Source organism: Poecile atricapillus, chromosome 6 (assembly GCF_030490865.1).
Source record: "Poecile atricapillus isolate bPoeAtr1 chromosome 6, bPoeAtr1.hap1, whole genome shotgun sequence".
Classification (NCBI taxonomy): domain Eukaryota; kingdom Metazoa; phylum Chordata; class Aves; order Passeriformes; family Paridae; genus Poecile; species Poecile atricapillus.
Window position 1 is genome coordinate 23,943,981 of NC_081254.1, and position 20,184 is coordinate 23,964,164.

The 20,184-nt window shown below is 36.5% G+C and overlaps 1 protein-coding gene across 1 annotated transcript in view; it reads right to left on the reverse strand.

The window, feature by feature from the left end:
• LOC131580129 (adhesion G protein-coupled receptor A3-like) overlaps positions 1-20,184 on the reverse strand; it is a 261,475-nt gene that overhangs the window by 204,035 nt on the left and 37,256 nt on the right. The window contains exon 2 of the mRNA XM_058840923.1: positions 14,184-14,255. Within this exon, the coding sequence (XP_058696906.1) occupies positions 14,184-14,255 (72 nt within the window). The remainder of the gene's footprint in view (positions 1-14,183; positions 14,256-20,184) is intronic.

The window sequence follows — 20,184 nt, forward strand, 5'->3', positions numbered from 1 at the left end:
AAACTTGGCTTAGCTCACCTTTGTGAGCATTAAAACCTGGTTCTTTTATTGAGAAACTGTCATATGAAAAAGCTTTTACAGATTTGTGGGGAAAACGGATCAAAAATAAGTAAGAATATAGGACTTCATGAATACTTACAGAACTGTTTAAATAATTATTCAGGTATAGAATGCTAGACTTAAAAACAAAGTGTCTGTATAGTGTTATGGTGCTCTAACACAATAAGAATAAGCAGATAGAATGGTGGAATCACACACAAGAACAAATATAATTTTTTTATGATGCAATTCATGCAAAAAGAGAGAACTTTTGGGACTTTTCAAAGGGAAGAGATCTAAAATGAGAAAACAAAACTTTAGGACACACACCCATTAGCACAGCAACTCAACAGAGAGGTGGGAAGACCAGAATTTTCCTTATGTAGGGATGAACAATAGAAGCTCTGCATAAAGACCATTTCCATCCAGCATGCTACTGGTGACCCCTTACAAATATTTGATTCTCCACCTCTGTGCTAATATTTACTATTTTATAATACCATTTTTCTACTTTTGTTCTATGTTTTTCCTTTCATTGTCACTGCTTATAGATTTGAGCAAGGCAAGTAGAAAGGTGGGAAATTAATGAATGGAGGAGAAGTTATGTCAGAGCTACTAGCTAAGATGAATTTTCTCATTTTACAGTAATACAGAGTCTGAATACATGAGTAGATAGCTCTATGAAACCAGGGAGCAGCTGCTGTGCAATAAGATAGTGAATAGGGAACAATGAGTGAAATGTCTTGTTTCTGTTCTGAGTGAAAGACGTTTAATTTGACTTACACAAATAAACTGCAAAGTAATCATCATAGACTGCTACTCAAACACCTGAATGCAAGGAAATCAGGAGAGAAGACCTGTAACAAAAGCTCTGTATTTTACCCTCTGTGCAGATGACTGAGCTTAGAAAAAAAGAAAAAAAAAATGTTCAATTTACTGAATTCTCTGTTCTCGAGAGGGGAAAAAGAAAAGGAACACACCCCCCCCCCTCCCCACCCATTCCAGCACTCAACCTGAAAATAGGAACAAAAATAAAAATAGGATGGAAAGTAAGAATCGATTCAATTTCCTCAGCAGGAAGCTTTAAATTTTCACTGGGCTTCTTTAAGTAACCATTTGGTCAGCACTGGCTTGTTACACAAGACCAGAGAAAGCAGCTTAGTACAGACCTCCCAAGCCCTGCAGTCATAGTGAATTTCCCAAGGATATTTATTTACTGCATGGAGAGGGTCCAGAGGGGTCTTTTCTATATTCAACCACATCTGTTCTACAACATGAACATCATTTCTGAATGCTAAACTAAGCTGAAATTGTACTTATCTGAGTATTAAATTAACTGGATTAAAATCCATTTTTTAGACTATTAACAGTACATTGCCGTTATGTATAAAATAAATCCTTGCAGATAATATTACTTTTAGATACACTTCAGGCATTGTGCCAATAATTTTTTTTAAGGATATGTACAATTCATGGTTGCTTTCATGATGTCACTCAGAGATTATCATTTCTTGGCTTGCTTAGATGAGGAAAGTGAGTATTACATTACTGTTTATAAATGGTGAACCCTAGAAAGAGAATAGAATTAGCTCAAGTTAATAACAGTACTATAAAATCATATGAATAAAAATAGGCTATGAGCACATTTAGATCATAGATAAGAAAAAGTAGAAATAAAGATTTGAAGCAGCCTTCAAGTGTTCAGTTTGATACTGTTTATGCATGAACATGGCTTACTAGAGTTAGAAACTGCAGCTTGTGAGATGAACCTTGACAAATCCAGAGCTGAATCCCCGCCAAGCATCTTCCAGGACCAGCAACATTTATTTATTTCTTGTTTGATATGAAACATGGCTACAGGAGTTTCACCTGCTCCTCCTGTTTTGCTAAAAAAGGCTAAGAAAGGGTGCATTGGATGGTTTACACTGGTAACCTGCTCTAGTCCAGCACTGAAGAGTGTACCTTGCTGGCACAGTCATGGATTAAGAAACTGTCAGAACAGCTGATAAGGATTTACTGGTTACAGTGGCAAAGACATGTAAAAGGAAAATTAAAGAACCCAACCTGTGGTACATTACAATTTCTTCCTTTGTGACACATTATAAGTTTTAGAGCCATTATGCTGAAGTTCCAGTGCTCTTAATGGAGTGCTGGAAAGCTGTTAATGGACTGGCTCGTTTATGGTGTATATGATGAGAGCAAGAGCTCAACAAATTTTCTTTTTATCCCTGGAAGTTCAGGCTGGCTGCAACCCATTCAGGTCTTACATTCCTAAATATTTTTGTAAGTTCACATAACTGTACAGTAGGAAAGCTTCATACAGTATTTAAACTTCACTCAAATGGGAGAATTGTCCCTGGTGAGGCACTTGCATTTCTCAGAAATAACTAAAAGCAATTAATGGTACAAAGGGGGAAAAAGCATCAAATTCTCAATTTAGCTGCTGACAAAGTACATAAAATACTGTTTTGTTCTGAACACAATGTACTTTAAACTGCCCTTTCAGCTGAAAAGCATGTCTTAAAGGTCTTTAAAAAAGTATTAACTTACTTTGCATGAACAAACAAATGGGAATACTGAATGTAAAAAAAAAGTTGAAACACACTCGGTGAAAGTAATAAATGTACCATGTGTCTGAATACATACATTAGCTGTAAAACTTTCCTTCATTGGCCATTAATTACAGCATCATGGCAGAAGTGTTACAGTTATGGCAGAGGCTTTTTAATAAATTTGGCTTTTACAGGCACCTACAGCTAACATATTTTTCCCAATTTAGCATCTTTCATATTTTTTCATAGACAAAGACTAACTGACTTTAAGAGATTCAAGTTGCTCCTTTGGCAGTCTCCTAGATCATAAAGGCATGATAAAAATATGTTACTTATGCTTCAACAAGTTTCTTGCATTATGCTAACTCAAGTGGCTTATTTTTAATTTAAACGACTTATTTTTATCAGATGAATCTCACTAACAATGCATATATCAATTTAATTTCATTTTTTCAAGTTAACAAGCAAATAAAAATACACATATTATTTCAGCACAGTGTTTCCCTCTGTATTCTCCTCAGCAAAATGCTTTCTAAAGCAGCACATAGTGGAATTTTGTAATTCTCTTTTTTTTTCTTTTTTCACAGAATATGTGCATAGCTCAGACTATACAAACATCCTCTATAGCTCTCCCAGTCACTTTCCATTTCAAGAAGGAGGCAATTTGTATTAACACAAGACAGCTTATCATGTGCTAAGTCTGCATGCAATTTTCTCGTGAGAACAACCATTTTGTACCTACTTGACACACGCAGCACTATACTACACCCAACTAATCAATTCTGTCTATATTAAGAAGTGGGGAGAAAAACTGCCCACAGCTGTTATATTACATCAGCTTTCCTAACTACTTCAGACAACTCATTTTGGGGATTTTTGTTTCTTTAAACTAAACTGGCATAAACCATAGTCCTCCTTTCCATTCCTTTTCAATTCTATTCTTTTTTTTTTTTGCCTTCTCAGAGATTGTTGGCGAAGCACAAGCATCAAGAGAACAAGCTGTGCTTTCTGCAGGCATCCCCAGAAGTTTTGAGGGCAGCAAGCTCCCAGGGTCATTGGTACCCTTGGAGCATTTACAGACTAGCATGATATGAATGAGTAATAGCAAGTTTTCATCTGAGATCTCCCAGCCTAGTCTACAGACATGCACTTTTGGCAGACAATAACATATACATAGGCAGCTTTGTCCTCATAAGTAAGCAATTGAGAAATGTCTGTCAATTGATATCAAGTCAGAGGTGGAGACACAAAAAGAAAAGTTATCAGTAGGGCCCAGAAAACTCCTTGGGAGGGAAGGATTGAGTTTGGAGCTTCTCTTTGGATACTCACTTTTACCCGACATCACCAAGATGTTGAGACATCCCTAGTCAGAACTTGAGGTCTCTCACATTTCATGTACGGCTACTACCAGGCAAGGTAACCTTTTGGTATTCTTGACAGTGAACATCTTAAAGACCACGCTGCATCTGAATACAAATAATATATGGTATTTTCTGGAGTTTGAGAGGGTTATTCCACCAATACCTACAGCTGAGGAATGAAAACCACATACTGAATTCAGTATAATTCATACTGAAAAGGATCCAGCTACCAACTCACCTCACAGTTCCCTTCACAAGATAAGCTCAGTTGCTGATGAACTAACACTAATTTTTATCAGCTTGGCTTCCCAGCATGCTTCTCTCTGACTTCATACAAACTGCCCTAAAACCACACTTCTGTTTTTCCTACTGTTTCAACCAGTCTGCATTTCTTTATAGAAACACAGCTTGCATCAGTCCTAAATGGTATTATAGTATATACCAAAAATATATAGTATGGTGTATATATATGTGGTGTATATAGTGCAGGTATATAGTTCAGCTTTGTCAATCAAAAAAGATTCTATTATTTTGTGACTAGAAAGCAATTTAAATGAAACATTGGTATCTATGATAAAGATGCTCCTGTGAAACTCCTTTTTTCCCTTAGTGAACGTTCTTATTTTGCCATGCTCACATCTCTAACAGAAATCTGTTTTGCAAATAGCTACACTCAAAAGTCCATCGATGCAGCCTGGCAAACCACCGACATCTTAAATACTGGTGCTACACCACGCCTGTGCCAGCTGCTGGCAACTTTTTGCCCAAGCTGAAACCATAGGTCCAGGTCAGAACCAGGGAACATGACCAGTGCTCTCACAATTACAAACTCCTGTCACCCCCACCACGAGGGAAGGCAGCCCTGAGCAGGTCTTGGGTCTCACTGCAAACTGAGGAATTAAGAGCAAGGACAAGGCCTGGCAGCCCATGTTTCCAGGGGAACAGGTGTGCCACAGAACCAGACAAATGTGGCAGTTTAGGAGGCAAACAGAAAACAAGTTTAAGGTATAAAGAAAAGATGGGAATCACACTTGGTTCTGGAAACTTGCACTAGAACAATGGGACTGATTTGCTAACCTGTTTATCAGAGTTAATTACTGCTATTTTTACACAGTACTGTAATATCCCAAAGGAAACATCCTCTTTTTCTAGAATCACTGTGGTTTTTTGCACATTACAGCATCACAACTCTGCAGCAATAGTCATACAGGATATTTACCTGTTGTCTCATCCTCTAAAATATAATGTATGTGATGTCTAATAGTCTGTATTGTGACTTTGTACTGGTAAATAACAAATGAATAGAGGAAAAAAATGCATTACCTTTCTGTCACACTGCATTACAAGTGCTTTGATAGATACTTCATGGTTGTAAGACTCACAGTATGTACAGCCTGTTACAAAGAGGGTAATGTAATTTTACTTTTAATTTCTAACTCCTCTGTTTCTGACAGTTATATTAAGAACAGAGAAAGTTTTACAATTCCTGCTAGAATGCTAAATCTCTCTTTGATACTACACACTAGAACATAATGGATTCTGACATTTAGAGAGTTTGGGGAGGTTGTTTTTTTGGTTGGTGGGGGTTTTTTTACTTTCTTTTAGGGAGGGCAGTATCAAAAAATACTTAGCTTTTGCACTACTAAATTAGTAACTTACTTTTAGTCATAGGACAGAATAAAAAGATCCATTAAGGACCACAGAACTAAAATGAAAAGGCAATTTTTAATTGTTTGCCCAGTTTGACTTGTGACATTGATCCTGCCTGTTTCTCCTTTTCTGGTCTCAGAATTTCTGTGCAATGATAGCAAATTGGGCACCCTCCTCCCGTGCAATTCATTAAAACACTGCCTGCAGCAAAATGATTACTTTGAAAAGCAATTCACTCTGTACTCCTTTACCAACAGTGAGGAACAACAGTGGCTTTTCCAAGTCCAGATCCATGATCCAGGGTTCCTTAGGTCTGCTGTTGCTTCTTGCTGCTTATGGAACCAGGCAGGTATTTTCAACAAGCATCAGTATCCTCAATCAGCACTTGTGTATTTGTGCCCATTAAGGTTTCTTCCCAGTCAGGGAAGGAATGCACATAAATGAATCCACATAAGGTAAAAATGCATAATAATTGGCATTACACAAACATCAATGTACTTTTTCTTGTTTTCTCCCTCTTGATAAGCTGAGATCTCCCAGTATTACTAGATTTGGAGATATTAAATAAGCAATACAGATAAAAAAAACACAAAGAAGTAGAGAGAGATCAAGTGATGAGACAAAAATTACTGAAAACTAAAAAAAACTTTAAAATAAGACAGTCCACGATTTCCAATAATTTCTCTCAAATAAAAGCCTCTTCTTTCACAGATTTTCTTCTTTCAAAATACTCTCTTGTTTAATATCAGCATATAAATACTGTATTAACTAACCATTATGCATTTGCTGCATCATGCATAAAATTCCCTATTTATACAAAGTCTTTTACAATTAAGAAGGATTGTTTTCAAGTAAAAGACAAAGAAGCTAAAAAGCAGTATTTTTAATTGAATGCAATACTTAAAATATAACATCTTCCAGAATGAGATAATGACAACAGAAATCTGTCAATAAATAAATATGGTCGGGTAATAACTTTGCTCAACTTAAACAGTCAGTTAGAAATAATTAGGTAATTCTAGCTAAATAAGTGACAGGGGAGACTTCTCATTGTAACATTAAATTTTATTTTCAATTACTTAATTTGTGATTTTGCATGATTTACAAGATCTAATTCAAATATTGTAAATGTTAATGAGGAACTCTTATTTGATGCTAAAAAAAAAACCCCTGGCAGTGAGGAACTGAAGGTATTCTGGTGCTTCAAAGATCATTTTCCTATCTCCTTTCAGTCTCATATCAGCCTCATACCAATTTCACCAATCCATGCCATTAAAATTTTAAAATATTAAAATGATTTTATAGAAAATGTATTTTGTAGAACTAAATTGATTTTATGGAAAAATACCCTTTTTCTGACATGCATTTAATTATTTTTCAGTAATTCAATAATACGTTACAATCTTCATTGACAGGTACATGAAGTCAGATATTTAAAGAGCACATTCATTTAAGTGAACATCTCTATCTTCTGTCTGTACCAGAATATATCTGACATTGGCATTATTGAGAAACATGACCAAAATTACCACAATGACAGAGAACCAAGCACCAAAGAGAGGCAAAATCCCTGGGCTGCAGCCACCACAAAGACAGACTGGTGTGAGGAAATGCAGGAGGAGTCCCAGGATGGGTAAGGATCTGGTTCTAACCCAGGGATATGGGTTAGACCCAGATATTCTAACCCAGGGATATGTGTTTCCTGGGATAAAAACCCCAGGAAAAGAAAAAAAAAATCTTACAGCAGCTGGCCATGGCACTTATTACCAGTGAAAAAATGAGACAGCTGAGGAAGTGTATTAAGTGTGTATTAAGCTCTGAAGAATACAGTCCAATTTACTAGCTTAACACTCATTTTCTTGGTAGAAACTGCTTTTCTCCATGCTCCAGGATGAGCTTTAAAAACATTCATTTCACAACAAGCTATTCTAATTTTAGGTGATAAATGATTATTACATACATAACTATTTTCCTTCCTCTTTCTGATCTCTCCACTGCCTACATTCACTGGGTTTGTTTTCCCTTCCAGTATTTGTAAAGCTTTCTCTCCTGAGTATCTCCAACCCTCAAACCAATTATCTGCGACAGACATGTCTCTGAATGAACAGGCACCTTAACTTCAGTAATTAATGAATTTTCAGAACTTAGTCTTTTAAGCTCAGTATTTACAAGTGTCTTTGTACAGACCATACTGCAGGCAAACACACTTATCAGTAACATTAACCTGCCAGCCACATTAGCTGTGTTTAGGACTGACAAAGGGAACTCTCTTGCCTCATGCAAACACTGGCATCATCAAAATTAAAAACACAAACTCTTCATCTGACACTGAAACCGAAAGGGTAACTCAAAGTTCAATGGCTGCCCAGAGGAACATGAATTGCCTTCAGTCTAGTTTAGAGTACAGGCACAAAGCACAGTCTTGCTCCAGGAGAAAAATCCTCCCCCGTGACAATTCCCATCCTTCTGTATCTACCAGATATCGTCAGTCACTTCAAACAGCAATGCAGCACAATGAGCTTTTGTAAACAATTACAAGCCAACACAGTAAGAAATTTTACATGGAAAACTGCTTAGATTTCCTCAGGTACCTTAGACATATTATTTAACAAGAAAAAATAATGGTTGTAGGGCCTGGTCTTTTGTTCTTTGAGAATAAAGAAATAACTTGCTTGCTATCATTATCAACTGGACCTAGAGAATTTACTAAATCCGAATTCCAAATGCAAAAAAAAGTTGCAAGAAAACTTCAGATACTTAAGTGTTTTCTTTCTCCATATTTCTCCAAATAAAAAAACCTAAATCAAACAGAATCGTTTTATTTACACTATGACTATTTACACAACAAACAGCCCTAAGAAAAAGATTTTTAGATTGCCCTTTCCTTGAGTACCATCACAGCATTTCTCTAAACACACAGCTCAGTGGCATTTGAGGTCTCCAAGCTTATCAATTTATTTCCTGTTAAAAGTGCTTGCACAAAGTTAGGGGCACACTCCTCAGCTGCAAGATCTTCAAGGGGATAAAAAAAAGCCAAAAACATTGCACAGCTGGATCCCGGCTGTCACTCTGAAATATTATGAGTTCATAATAACCAGTATTTTTCTATTCTTACAACAATCCAAAAAAGAACACATATTCTAAATTTAATCTAAGAAGTTTCTAACTTTAAAGATGTCATACGCAATGTGCTGAAAGTAGAATTGTTAACAGTTTCTTTGAGCATATTTCCAATCCTTCACAGGACCTAGGAAGAACATCTGTTTCTTTGTGTGTGTCTGTGCACATGCACATTTCAAATGTATGGGCAGGGAGAAAATGAAGAGGATAGTAATTTAGAAAATGTAAATTTTATGTTAAAAAATGTCAAACCTTTATATTTTACACTTCCAGCAACTGAATTTTGCTAAAGAAATTCTAAATATCATATTTTTGTAACTGCATAAGAACACATTTGTTTCTATGGTCTAATATTTTATGCTTGTCTTTCTAGCTTTTTCATCCCTCACTGTAGTGTGTTATTACTTCCACGGCACACCACAACATACAGTTGCAGAATGTCCCACTGAAATCTATTGGAAATAGCTTTTAGGCAGTTTTGTCTGATAATAGCTGAGGACAACACGTGGCTGTGCAGCACTGATATGTGATTGGAACTTGATGCTACAGCAGCACTTAATAAAACTACATACAATCTAAGTCAGGCCTGGTTGAGTAAGACTCATCTATAGTGCTAAAAAATAAAATTAAAACAAAAATTCAACTCAATGCTAAATTCTTAGAGATACTTCAGTACTATTTTTCTTTATCTAGAAAAATGTAACAAAGCAAGTTTCTGTAAAACAGTCACTGCTGCTTATTAGCGCCTGGCATGCTTTTCTTCTGGCTCAACTGGGAAAAATATGTGTAATCTTGCTTAGTGATCTTTCATCCTGATTTCCCAAGGAAACTGCTTATGCAACCATGGTCTGTTTGTGTATGTTTCTTTATTTTTATTTGCTGGTTCCTTCCCAATAGCTTCTGAACCCATTAGAGGTTCAGTCACTGGGACAAAGGAACAACAGTCTCAGAGGTATAATGCTCCTATAAACCTAGTGAAAAAGTACATTTGGTTATGAAAGAGAGAGAGAGAGAGAGAGGGAGAGAGAGAGAGAGAGAGCCACTTCATACACCCACTTCTGAAAGTCCCAGGCACACAATCCCACAGCACCAGGAGTCCCCAGCAGGGAAGCCACGACAGGCTGCCCCAGTGAGGGGAACCAGGGCTCAGGGCAGGGGCTGTCCAGGCAACTGGGCAAAGTAAGAAAATTAGCAGTGTGGATAATAGCTGAAGTACATATTACTTTGTGCCAGCTGGCATCAGGATGAGGGCAAAAGATTTATTTTCCTAGTCTGGATCTTGGCTTTAGGTCCAGCACAGCTGGAGCACCTGGCCCAGTCACCTCAGTCTTTGTCCCCAGAAGCATCTCATGGACTATGGCTGGCCAAGTATCCTCAGGCATAAAAAGCCTTGCCACAGCTGATAATCTTATCACTTTGCTGCACACTGAGGGGATGGCAACGCTCCACAGCAGCACCCATAGCACATACTGCTGTGATAAGGCATCTGCAAGTAACCTGGTAACCTGCACTAGCCTGTGATCCTTTGGGTAAAAGCATGCTTAACCTCATGCCCAGAAAATAAAAATAAATAAATAAAAATAATTCCTAAAGAAGGAAACTGTCACAGACTTTCTCCATGTAATATATTGTTCCAATTTATGCAACAATTACATCACCAAATTACACAGGCAATTCAGCTCTTCAGATCCCTCCAAATATTTTAGTAAATGAGTTTTCAGATTGCTGAGACTTACTTGAAAGGACTACCTCACTTTTTCATGGCTTGGAAAGCTCAACTTGCTTTGCTCTTTTATGGCACCCAGAGCATAGGAAAAACTTATTTAAATGTCTGTGATAACTCCCGCTGTTCTGGGAAGGCAGAACACTGACTGCAGACAGAGAAGGCTAAAGGAAAACTGAAATCATTACAAGCTGTCAAGTCTTTGCCCTGAGTTTCGGATCCAAACTGAATTCTCAGCCTCCTTAATGTGAAGCCAGCCATCTCCACAGGGTGTACCACAGAAATGGGTTCAAGGTGTGCATTCTCATTTAAAGAATTTACGGCCTGTAGATCTCTGCTGGTTAAATTCCACACAGCTCTTCATCTTTTAACAAACAGTTCCTTTACCACACTTGCTTCAAAAAAAGTTTATTTATATTCTTACCTACACTTCTGATTTTATTCCAACTCAAGGACCATATACCTGGACAGAATATAATATCTAAGTTTACAGAAAACTTTTATTCTTTCACAGTATTTAAGTTATGATCCTCACTTCTTAATGCCTCTTGTTAGTACTACAGCATAAACTCAGTGGCACAGAGGCACATCATGATCCACATGCCATGTCACCTTTGTGAGGCAGTGCTTTAAGAACCATTTTTACAAAATGCCCAGTAAAAATATTAGTATTTCATACATATCTTTTGATCACTATTTTTACTAGACATTATTACATTTAATTAAAGTTAATGGACTATTATTAAATATACTACTATCTTTAAATTATTAAACAGAAAATAACTGTATTCCCAAACATGTTTTTCCCTGGTTTGTTGGCTTTGCCCCCTGAAAACCTAGTATGAGGTTTCCTATAGCAGCAAGACAGCTTGAGAAAATCTGAAATGGTAACAGTGTTATGTTATGGTTAAAAAATTTGAAATTTTCTGAAAAGAATTTTGAAAAAAAAAATTAATGTATAATATTAGAATGCTACAATAGCCTTAGTTTTAGAGAAATTAATTTTTTCTTGCTCTTAGAATGGACAGTTAAGGGCTAAATAACTTTTCTTGATTTGCTTGATAGAATGTGAGTCCCACTTTGAGACAACTGCTCAGTGAGGGACCTCACTTGTGTAACATGCTCTTGAGAAATCACCAGAACCTAAGACTGACGCTTCTGTAACCCAGTTCCTGGTGTGACATGCACTGAAAAACAAAATAATAGAGGGAAAGTTGTCCCTCACTTACAGGACTAGGGCTTCAAACCATTCTTTACCCAAAAAGAGGGTTTAAGCACTCCAGAACAGGGAAGAGCCAGAATATACAAGTCATTCAATTCCACCTGAAATTTTACTTCTCTAATTTTTTGCAGTTTGACATTGAATGACTTCATTTTTCATGTAAGCTTACACTCTTCTAGCTCATGATCTCATGGTAACTGTAAAAAAAATAAAATAATTCTTGACTTACATGATACTTTCCTCTATGGCATTCACATTTCTTTTTCTTCTGAACAGGACCACAAGGAGTGCAAGGCCAAACTAAATGAGTAATTCTTAACTCCAGCATGCTTGTGTTCCTAAGCACCTAATCTTGTAAACTTGACATTATTTTAAAAGAAGCTGGATTTTCCTGCTACAGTACCTCCTTTCAGGCAAAGAATGAAGGTTCTTGGTCCATTTTGATACATCACAAATATCAACAGCAGTTGCTGCCACAGTTCACCATTTAGAGCACCTGAAGAACTGCTCTGAATTACGTTCTGTCGAGAAGGCAAAGCTGGGGAAACCTTTGTCCAAGAGCTAGGAGCACTCATCCAGCTGTAATTCATTCACACTCACCTCCTAGTAGACTATTCCAGCTGTTCTCACCCCTCCAGCTGAAACTGGGATTTCACAGATATTGATAAGAAGCATATGGAGCCAGAGTGGCCCCAAATGAAACAGAAACAGGGCGACTGAATTGTGAGAATGTCATCACTTGAATTCCATCTTCGATTCATGGACCAATCATGGCTTTTGTATTAATACCACACCCAAATAGAATTATAAAGAGAAAAGATGATACTAATTTTATCTGTAGTGTTGTGAAAAATCAATACAGAAAATTAAATTAGGTTGCGGTGGTACTTGAGTCTACACACCTAAGGCACTTTTTTGTTTTGTCACTGTTCTTAGTTTTGTCCATAATGTCTTTTCAGGTTGAAGTATTTCTCTCACTAGTTAACTAATAAAATTCTTAAAAGTATATTCTCAGTATAATTCCCCTATGTAAATTAAACCTTAAAAAAAAACCTCAGAGGAAATGTTTTCCTTTAGTTCCAAACACTATATTACTTACATTTACTTATATTACATGAGAATTTAATTTACCAATTTCCCTTCTTGCAATAAATTTGTAATTCTATTCTGTAATCTAAATTGTTTTGTCTAAAATATTTGTAGACTTCTTTAAAAACCCCATATCACTGTTACTCCTAATATTAAACCAGTTAGTAAATAATACATCACTCTCCGTTCCATAGTACTTAATAGTCCATATAATTTAACACATTAATATTTAACGTTAAAGAAAGTATTTGATACAACTATAACTATATGCAGAGAAAATCCAGTGTTACTTAGCATAAATGTTCTGACAGTCACTTTACCCAAACCCTTCAAGGTGCTTAAGGGATTGCTTCAGACCTTGAAATAAGTTGTTTATTTTACTACATTCAGGATACTCAAACATCTCAGTATGGTATACTTACCCACTTCATTCCACAAGCATAAACAGCATGCATATCACACACTGCTATAGTAAAAATATTAGCTAAGGTTGATTTTAATACATAATTTCTTTGCATATGGAAATATTCACACCACACAGAATACATTCATGCATTCATTATTGTAGCAAAAATTTTATATCAACAGTTCTACATAATAAAGCTACTCTTACAAAGTAGTACAAAAGTAATTTAGCTTAAGCTGCAGGAGATATTTTAAGATAGGCATGACATAATTACTCATTTTAGATGTAGTGGTACGATAAGTTGCCTATAGATATAAAAAATTGCCTTTTAGGTTTGTTCACAATTATTCTCAAATTACTGGCCTATATATACAGAAAGTAGTGTTATTATAGTATAGCTGTTACTGCTTATTTATTTCCATTGAAGTTTCCAAATATTTTCTTTCTAACTCACTAGCTGCTCCTGAGCTCCTCTTCCCCCCTTCAAATATAGGCTAGAAATACATGGACATGGAGCTTTATCAAAGTCATTGTTGGCTCCTGCAATAAATGCTGTCCAATCTGTTGGACATATACTATATTAAAAATACTATGCTATATTATACTGCAATATATACTATACTGCAATACTATAAGTGAAACATGGGAAAAAATAAAATTAGTATAGGTCTAAAAGAGAAGTATTGGAGACCAACGAGTTAAATAACCCAAACTACATGTCAGGTATATTAGTGTTACCATTACATACAGCAGGCTTCGCTGTGATAGTGTACACAGTGTAGTACAAGGCTTTGACTGGATGTTTATTTTAGTTCCAAATTGATGGCAGTGCTTTCCTGTATGCTCCACGTCCATCCCCATGCACTCATTTTTATGCTGTTTCTTAACCTGATCACTGCCTAGAAACTCTACTGTGTAATACAGTTCAGAACATCTCAACTTCCTTATCTGATGTTTGTTTCTATATTTAAACTACAAAGACTTTTAATTGAAGGTGCAGCAAGGCTGATCAGTTACTCACAGTCTCTCCAGGGATCTCAGCCCGAAGAAAGAGCCATTCTTCAACCACAAGATCTTGTTGTTACTCAGAATCCTACAAGAAGTCAGGAAATAATCTGGTTAATAGAACATGATAATTGCACTGATCTAAAACATATAATTATAGTAAGTGACTGCTCAGTAAAATACTAATCACAAATTCACTGCTTCATTTGCATTTTCCCATCATAGCCATAAATAAAGACTACCATTTCCCAATGTTCATAGTTTCTTCTTTATTAAATAAAAGCACAGTCAAGAAATATGTCAAGAAATGAATTTTGACTCCAGCTCTAAAAATTCTAACACTGCTAAATGCCCACACTTCATCAGTTGATTCTAAATTACCACTAAGGTACTTGTTGGGCTTCCCAGTCTGCAAAAAGGCTGGTAAAGCAAAATAGATGTTAAAAATTGTTCCAGAATGTTAGAGGACAATAAATTCACTTTGCAGTGTCTGCTATAGTAGGGAGGTACAAGCCATCATACCATGGATAGCTCACATACACAGAAAAAGTATTTGATTTTCTATAGGAGAGACAAACAGAAACAGAGAAGCCCAAAAATGCTTTCCTGTTGTAAGCTCTGCGTAGTAGAAATTCAGTAATTAAGCTATGCCTGACCCATCAAGCACCACCACCACCACGTGCTTGTAAACTGGCCCTGCACGCAGGCCATTGAAAAAGTTGTTTATTCCTCCTCTTTATGTTATGGTACTGTGCATTTCACGAGTGAGCCTTTCTAGTTTAGTGATTTTCCATCACTGCATGTTCCCAGCTATTTCAGAAGCAATATAATATGAACATGCACTCATTCTAAAGATGTTACTCCTTAAAAACTTTTTCAATATGCAAAAGAAATGGTTTGTTTTAGAAGCTGGAGAAATTGGGTTTTCAATCTAATGATTATGCAATGTGCATAAGAAACATTTATCTCTGAAGAAATTTAATTCCAACTGCCTGAGAAATTAGTCTTTTAATGTAACATTTACAATAAATTATACCTCTCTAGTGCAGAAAAGTACATTTCAAAATAAGACATGCAGCCTGCAATAAGATAGAAAGTAGAACAAAAACATTTTCAAAAGAAATCTTATACTCTTTAATAGCAAGATTTTTGATTTTTTTTAAGTTTTCATAAAGTTTTTAAACAATCTCTTACACAAGACAAGACAGTCTTGCTCTTAGCATTTGCCATTGTCCATGAACAGTAAGTTATTTGCCCCAACACACACCTACCAGGTAAATCTCAAGTCCAGGTAAAAATGTAACAACACTGACCCAGAGGAAAACAAAAAGTACTTATTAATGTAGCAAAGTTAAAATACTGCAATGTTAGTAAGATCTGGAGAATTCTGCAGATCTAAAATTCATAAATAAATGTGTATTTTGATGTAAGTGGATGTCCCACTGTGGCCCAGACGTGCTCAGACCTGACCCCTACTTTACTACACTGCCCCTTGTCAATGCACTTGTGCAGCAGCATCGCTCCTCACCCAGAACCAGACAGTGTCACCCACAAGTGGCAATCTGACATCAGTCATGATCATGATCCTCACACCCTTCTGTGCATCTGAATGCACACAGAAGCCTAAGTTTGCAACAAAAATTAAATATGCTCCAATATACACACAGTCTACTTCCATCAATTAAGAAACTCCACATCTCACAAGTTCCTCCTCCTACTTCTCAGATTGAAAATTGGATGTATGACAATAAATATTTATCTAATTTATCAACTCTTCTTTACCATTTTAGGAATACATTTCAGCAGTGACATGATGAAAAACTTGTTTAAAATTCAAAATATCTAAACTAGAAAATGTAAATACATTAACTGCTTCAGTGTTTAATATTCAATGTTCTATTCCTTTATTCTTTTATTCACCTTGTCTTCTGAGGCTGCACAGAACTTGAGTCAGTCAAGAAAAAATGAAGACCCAAAAACTAAAATTGGCTAGGCTTGGAAACACTAACATAAATTCATACTGGGTAACTTTTTTAATATGCTGTGTTACAGCAAGACCATCTTTGAGGTCTGTTACAATGACATTAGATACAAAGATTATGTTTGGACCACTCTCCATCGTCTCATTTGCAAAGATATGTGCACTTCAAAACTCACAGCTGACTTGGATACAAGTACTTCTGTCTTTAAAAAATTTTCATTGTGCCAATTTGTTTTTCCAGCCTTCTATTGATTCTGCCCAGAAAAAGAGGGCAGTCTGAACTTTGGTGGCACTCCATAAAAATGCAGCACAAGTCAGGTGGTTTCTACTTCCATGTTCTGTACAGCCCTACATGCCTGAAATGAAACCAGCATCATCAACCTGCATAAAACAAACTCCCATTAATTAAAGAGAACTATCAAACTAGTCATAAATGACAAGATTAAGCAGATCATTTCGTTCATAAATAAAATACTCAGTAAACACAGCTCATGATTCTTCAATACTGCTATCTCATTCATTTTTGAGAAAGATAAACTGAGTCTTGAAGAATGTGATACCACAAAACTAAAAAAAAACCCAAAAGACAACAAAACTTAGCTATGTAGATTTGAGTTTCTAAATGAAACCCTTCAAATTTTTATACCAGAGTTCACAGAGACTTTCACACAGAGATCAGGTTTCAAAAATTAAGTTTCCTTCAGTGTTTTCTCTTCTCTACCACGCCAACTTAAATTCAGGTTTTATAAACAAAGTAATATGGGTATCATAGTTAACATATGATTCTTTTTCTGTTCAGAAATGCAGCTTTAGAGAATCCTAACATTCCAGTACTGTCCCTAAGGAAAACAACATCCTCTCTAACAATTCATACAAGTTATCTACATTTCATTCAGCTGGTACTGCTACATGGGAAGAATCCACCTGTTTTTCATTAGTCTTAGTCATGTACAAGAACTTGCAACGGGCTGTTATCAAGAAGGATTTGGTTTGTGCTGAAGATCAATTCTGTGAATAAAATTAACAGCTTCACTGGAAAACAAATCACATTATTTTTCATACAGTAATGAATCACTTACTAAACTTTTGATGCAACTCATAACATCCTTCCCTGCTGAGAATATTTGCTGCAGGGATGAGGATGGAAGGGAGGAAAGTTTTGGTTACAATGTTCAAAATCCTAACAGAGAAATGAGGCTTAACTGGAGACAATGAAAAATCTTTTAAAATAATCAATGCCAGGAAAAATTGTGGCTTTTACTCTTGATGCTGAAATTACACTGTAAAATTTTTGTACATTATTTCTTTAGACAAATAACAGAATAGACATGAAATGTGTCAAGTATGGACAAAATAGGTAAGTTTCTCTTTTCCTCAAATACACTCATCTGCTTACAGGGAAATGCTTCTAATTAAAGGCCTGCAGAAATTTTGCAGTGATGAGCAACCTTTTCTTGTACTTACAGATGCAATGGTTTGGTGAATAAGTACATGAAAAAGAGTGTTATTCATGTATTTTATTTTGAAAAGCTAATAACAAAATTGTAACTGTCAGATCCAACAGAAACTGACTCACTTTAATCAAACTTCAAATAAAGGTCACATTTTTTAAAAATAAACCAGCACCATGCACCCACTGTGAAGAAGTACTTCTCACATTTTATCTATCCATAGCATTTTCACTTGGTTGCTTTTTGGGATTTTTTTTTCCTGATGTGCTAGTGAATCACAGTGATGAATCTCACTATACACTGCAACTAGGCAGCTGGTTTAAATAATTATCAGTTTCTAGCCATGTGCTAAGAATCACACATTTTCAATATTTTATTCCAGCAGAAGAAACATTATGGAAATGGGCACAGTTTATTTCACTGAACGTATTTTCCAAAATCCATCAAAAGTAAAAAAGTAGTTTTCCACCAAAATTCACTTAAGAGTATTTTTTTTTTGTCTGGGTTGGGTTTTGGGGGGGGAGTTGGGTTAGTTGATTTGTTGGTTTGAGGTTTGCTTTTTTTGGTGGTGGCAGTGGGGGTTTTTTCCTTTGTTTTTTTATTAAGGAAGAAGTTTCCCAGAGAAGCCTTCTAATAAGTATTTGTTTTAAAGTTTAGTTTGCAAACTGTCTTTGCACAATATAATAATGATTCATGCCCAAGTAACTGAAAATTCAAATCAAGGTACTTTCAGTCCCAGCTCTGACAAGATACAACTAAAACAGTGCTGGGGAGCAATTTACTTGTCAGTACCACTCTGCAGATCAGACATGTTATGAACCATTTGGTTACTGCACTTGGCCCTCTGAAATCTTGTCTCTGCTACTCCTTCTCCCAGGGCACTCTGGGGGACACTTTACCCCAGGGAGGCTGTTCACAAGACATTAACTCAGCACCAGGTCTGCCCTTTCCTGGCCCTGTGGAGCCCTCCAGCACTGTTCCTGCTCTGAAGGGATAGCCTTCAAACACCTTCTCTTGACTTGCACTGACATCCTAAAGCATTTAATCCATGCACATGGTTTCACAGCACAAATGTACTTCCCTGTGGGCTGCAGCACAGGCTGAACACGATTTCATTCACCCTGCACTGGAAACAAACCAACCAACCAACCTCACTCACACAACAGGACCAAAATCATACCAAGGAGATGCTAACATGGAGAAGCAGGGACAGTCAATGAGCCATTGCTTCCACTCTCTTCTAAATGGCCTTCCTTTACTGTACAGACATACCTAAAAAAATAAATTGTTCTAATGGATAAAAGTAATTCCTCTGATTTTCCTTCCAATTCCTCCACCTGAATTAAACAAGCTGCAAATCACAGTTTGCTTAAAATGATGCTGTGATTTTTGGTTTTGTGAAACCGTTGAAAGTACAGGATGATGTGACTGTGTGCACAAAGTCTCATTCAAGTATAAAACATGCCCAGCATAAAAGAACTTACTATAGTAATTAAAAAGTATCAAATAAAGAGCTCTCAATCACCATGCAAACAAACTTCAACTTCCTATAACCCCTCAGAGAGAAGGAATCTTTTTAGCAAGCCTCCAAAGTCAATGACATTACAGAGTAAACAAATTCCACAGCTGAGGCTTCTTCAGTGGGATGGTGCTGCATCCCACCCAGCAAAGCCTGAAGCCTGTGAGCTCACCCAGCAGTGCACAGCCCACATAACCAAATCCGTGGAGGACGAGGCATTTACATAAAGACTGCTATTCCCAAATGCACAGTGAACACAGAAGAAAGTGCGACCCATTACTGAAAATATGTATTTCCTCTGATAATACTCACAGGGGAAAATACACGAAAACCACAAGCAAAAAACTCCCACCCAAACTTCACAAAAAATCAGTAAAATGTCAACTTTCACTTGATTTTCTGCTGAGCAGCCCAAGAGCTGGTACAGATCAGATCTGACCCAGGCCTTTGTCTAGGCTGATAGACCATGTCTAGAAAATGGAAATCTCCAGAATCCTTCCTTTAAGCCCCACTCACTGAGCACAGCTGAAGGGACACTCAAGTGCTACAGGAAACACCAACCAGACCCCAAACCACACCTGCCCCTGCTGTGCATTTCCTCTTAATCCCTATCCAGTTTTCCACTTCTCAAGTAGCAAGGTGTGCTAGGCAGACAACCAGGAGAATTTGAACAAAGACAGAGAACCTGGTCCACTGAGATTGTACATCTGGAACGACTCTGTTTGGGTTCCGCTCAGAAATTGTGTTTTGAGTTCTGCAGTTTCTCTTACATACTAACTTAACATCTAACAACTCAAAGTATCTTTTATTTCAAAATAATGATTTAAGTACAAATAGTAATTAATCATTTTTCATGGAAGCCTGATAACAGCTGACATATTGCAGTTTAAGATGTTCATTCTGTTTACATGTGGTATGTGGTAAGATACAAAGGGAGTGTGAGCAGACATCCTGTGAAATTCCCTGAAACACTGGTAGGAAAATATTAATTTGATTTCTTTATGGTATCAGAATAAGACTGGAATAATTTGTATTGAAATCCTACAGTGTAAAATGAAAAACTAAG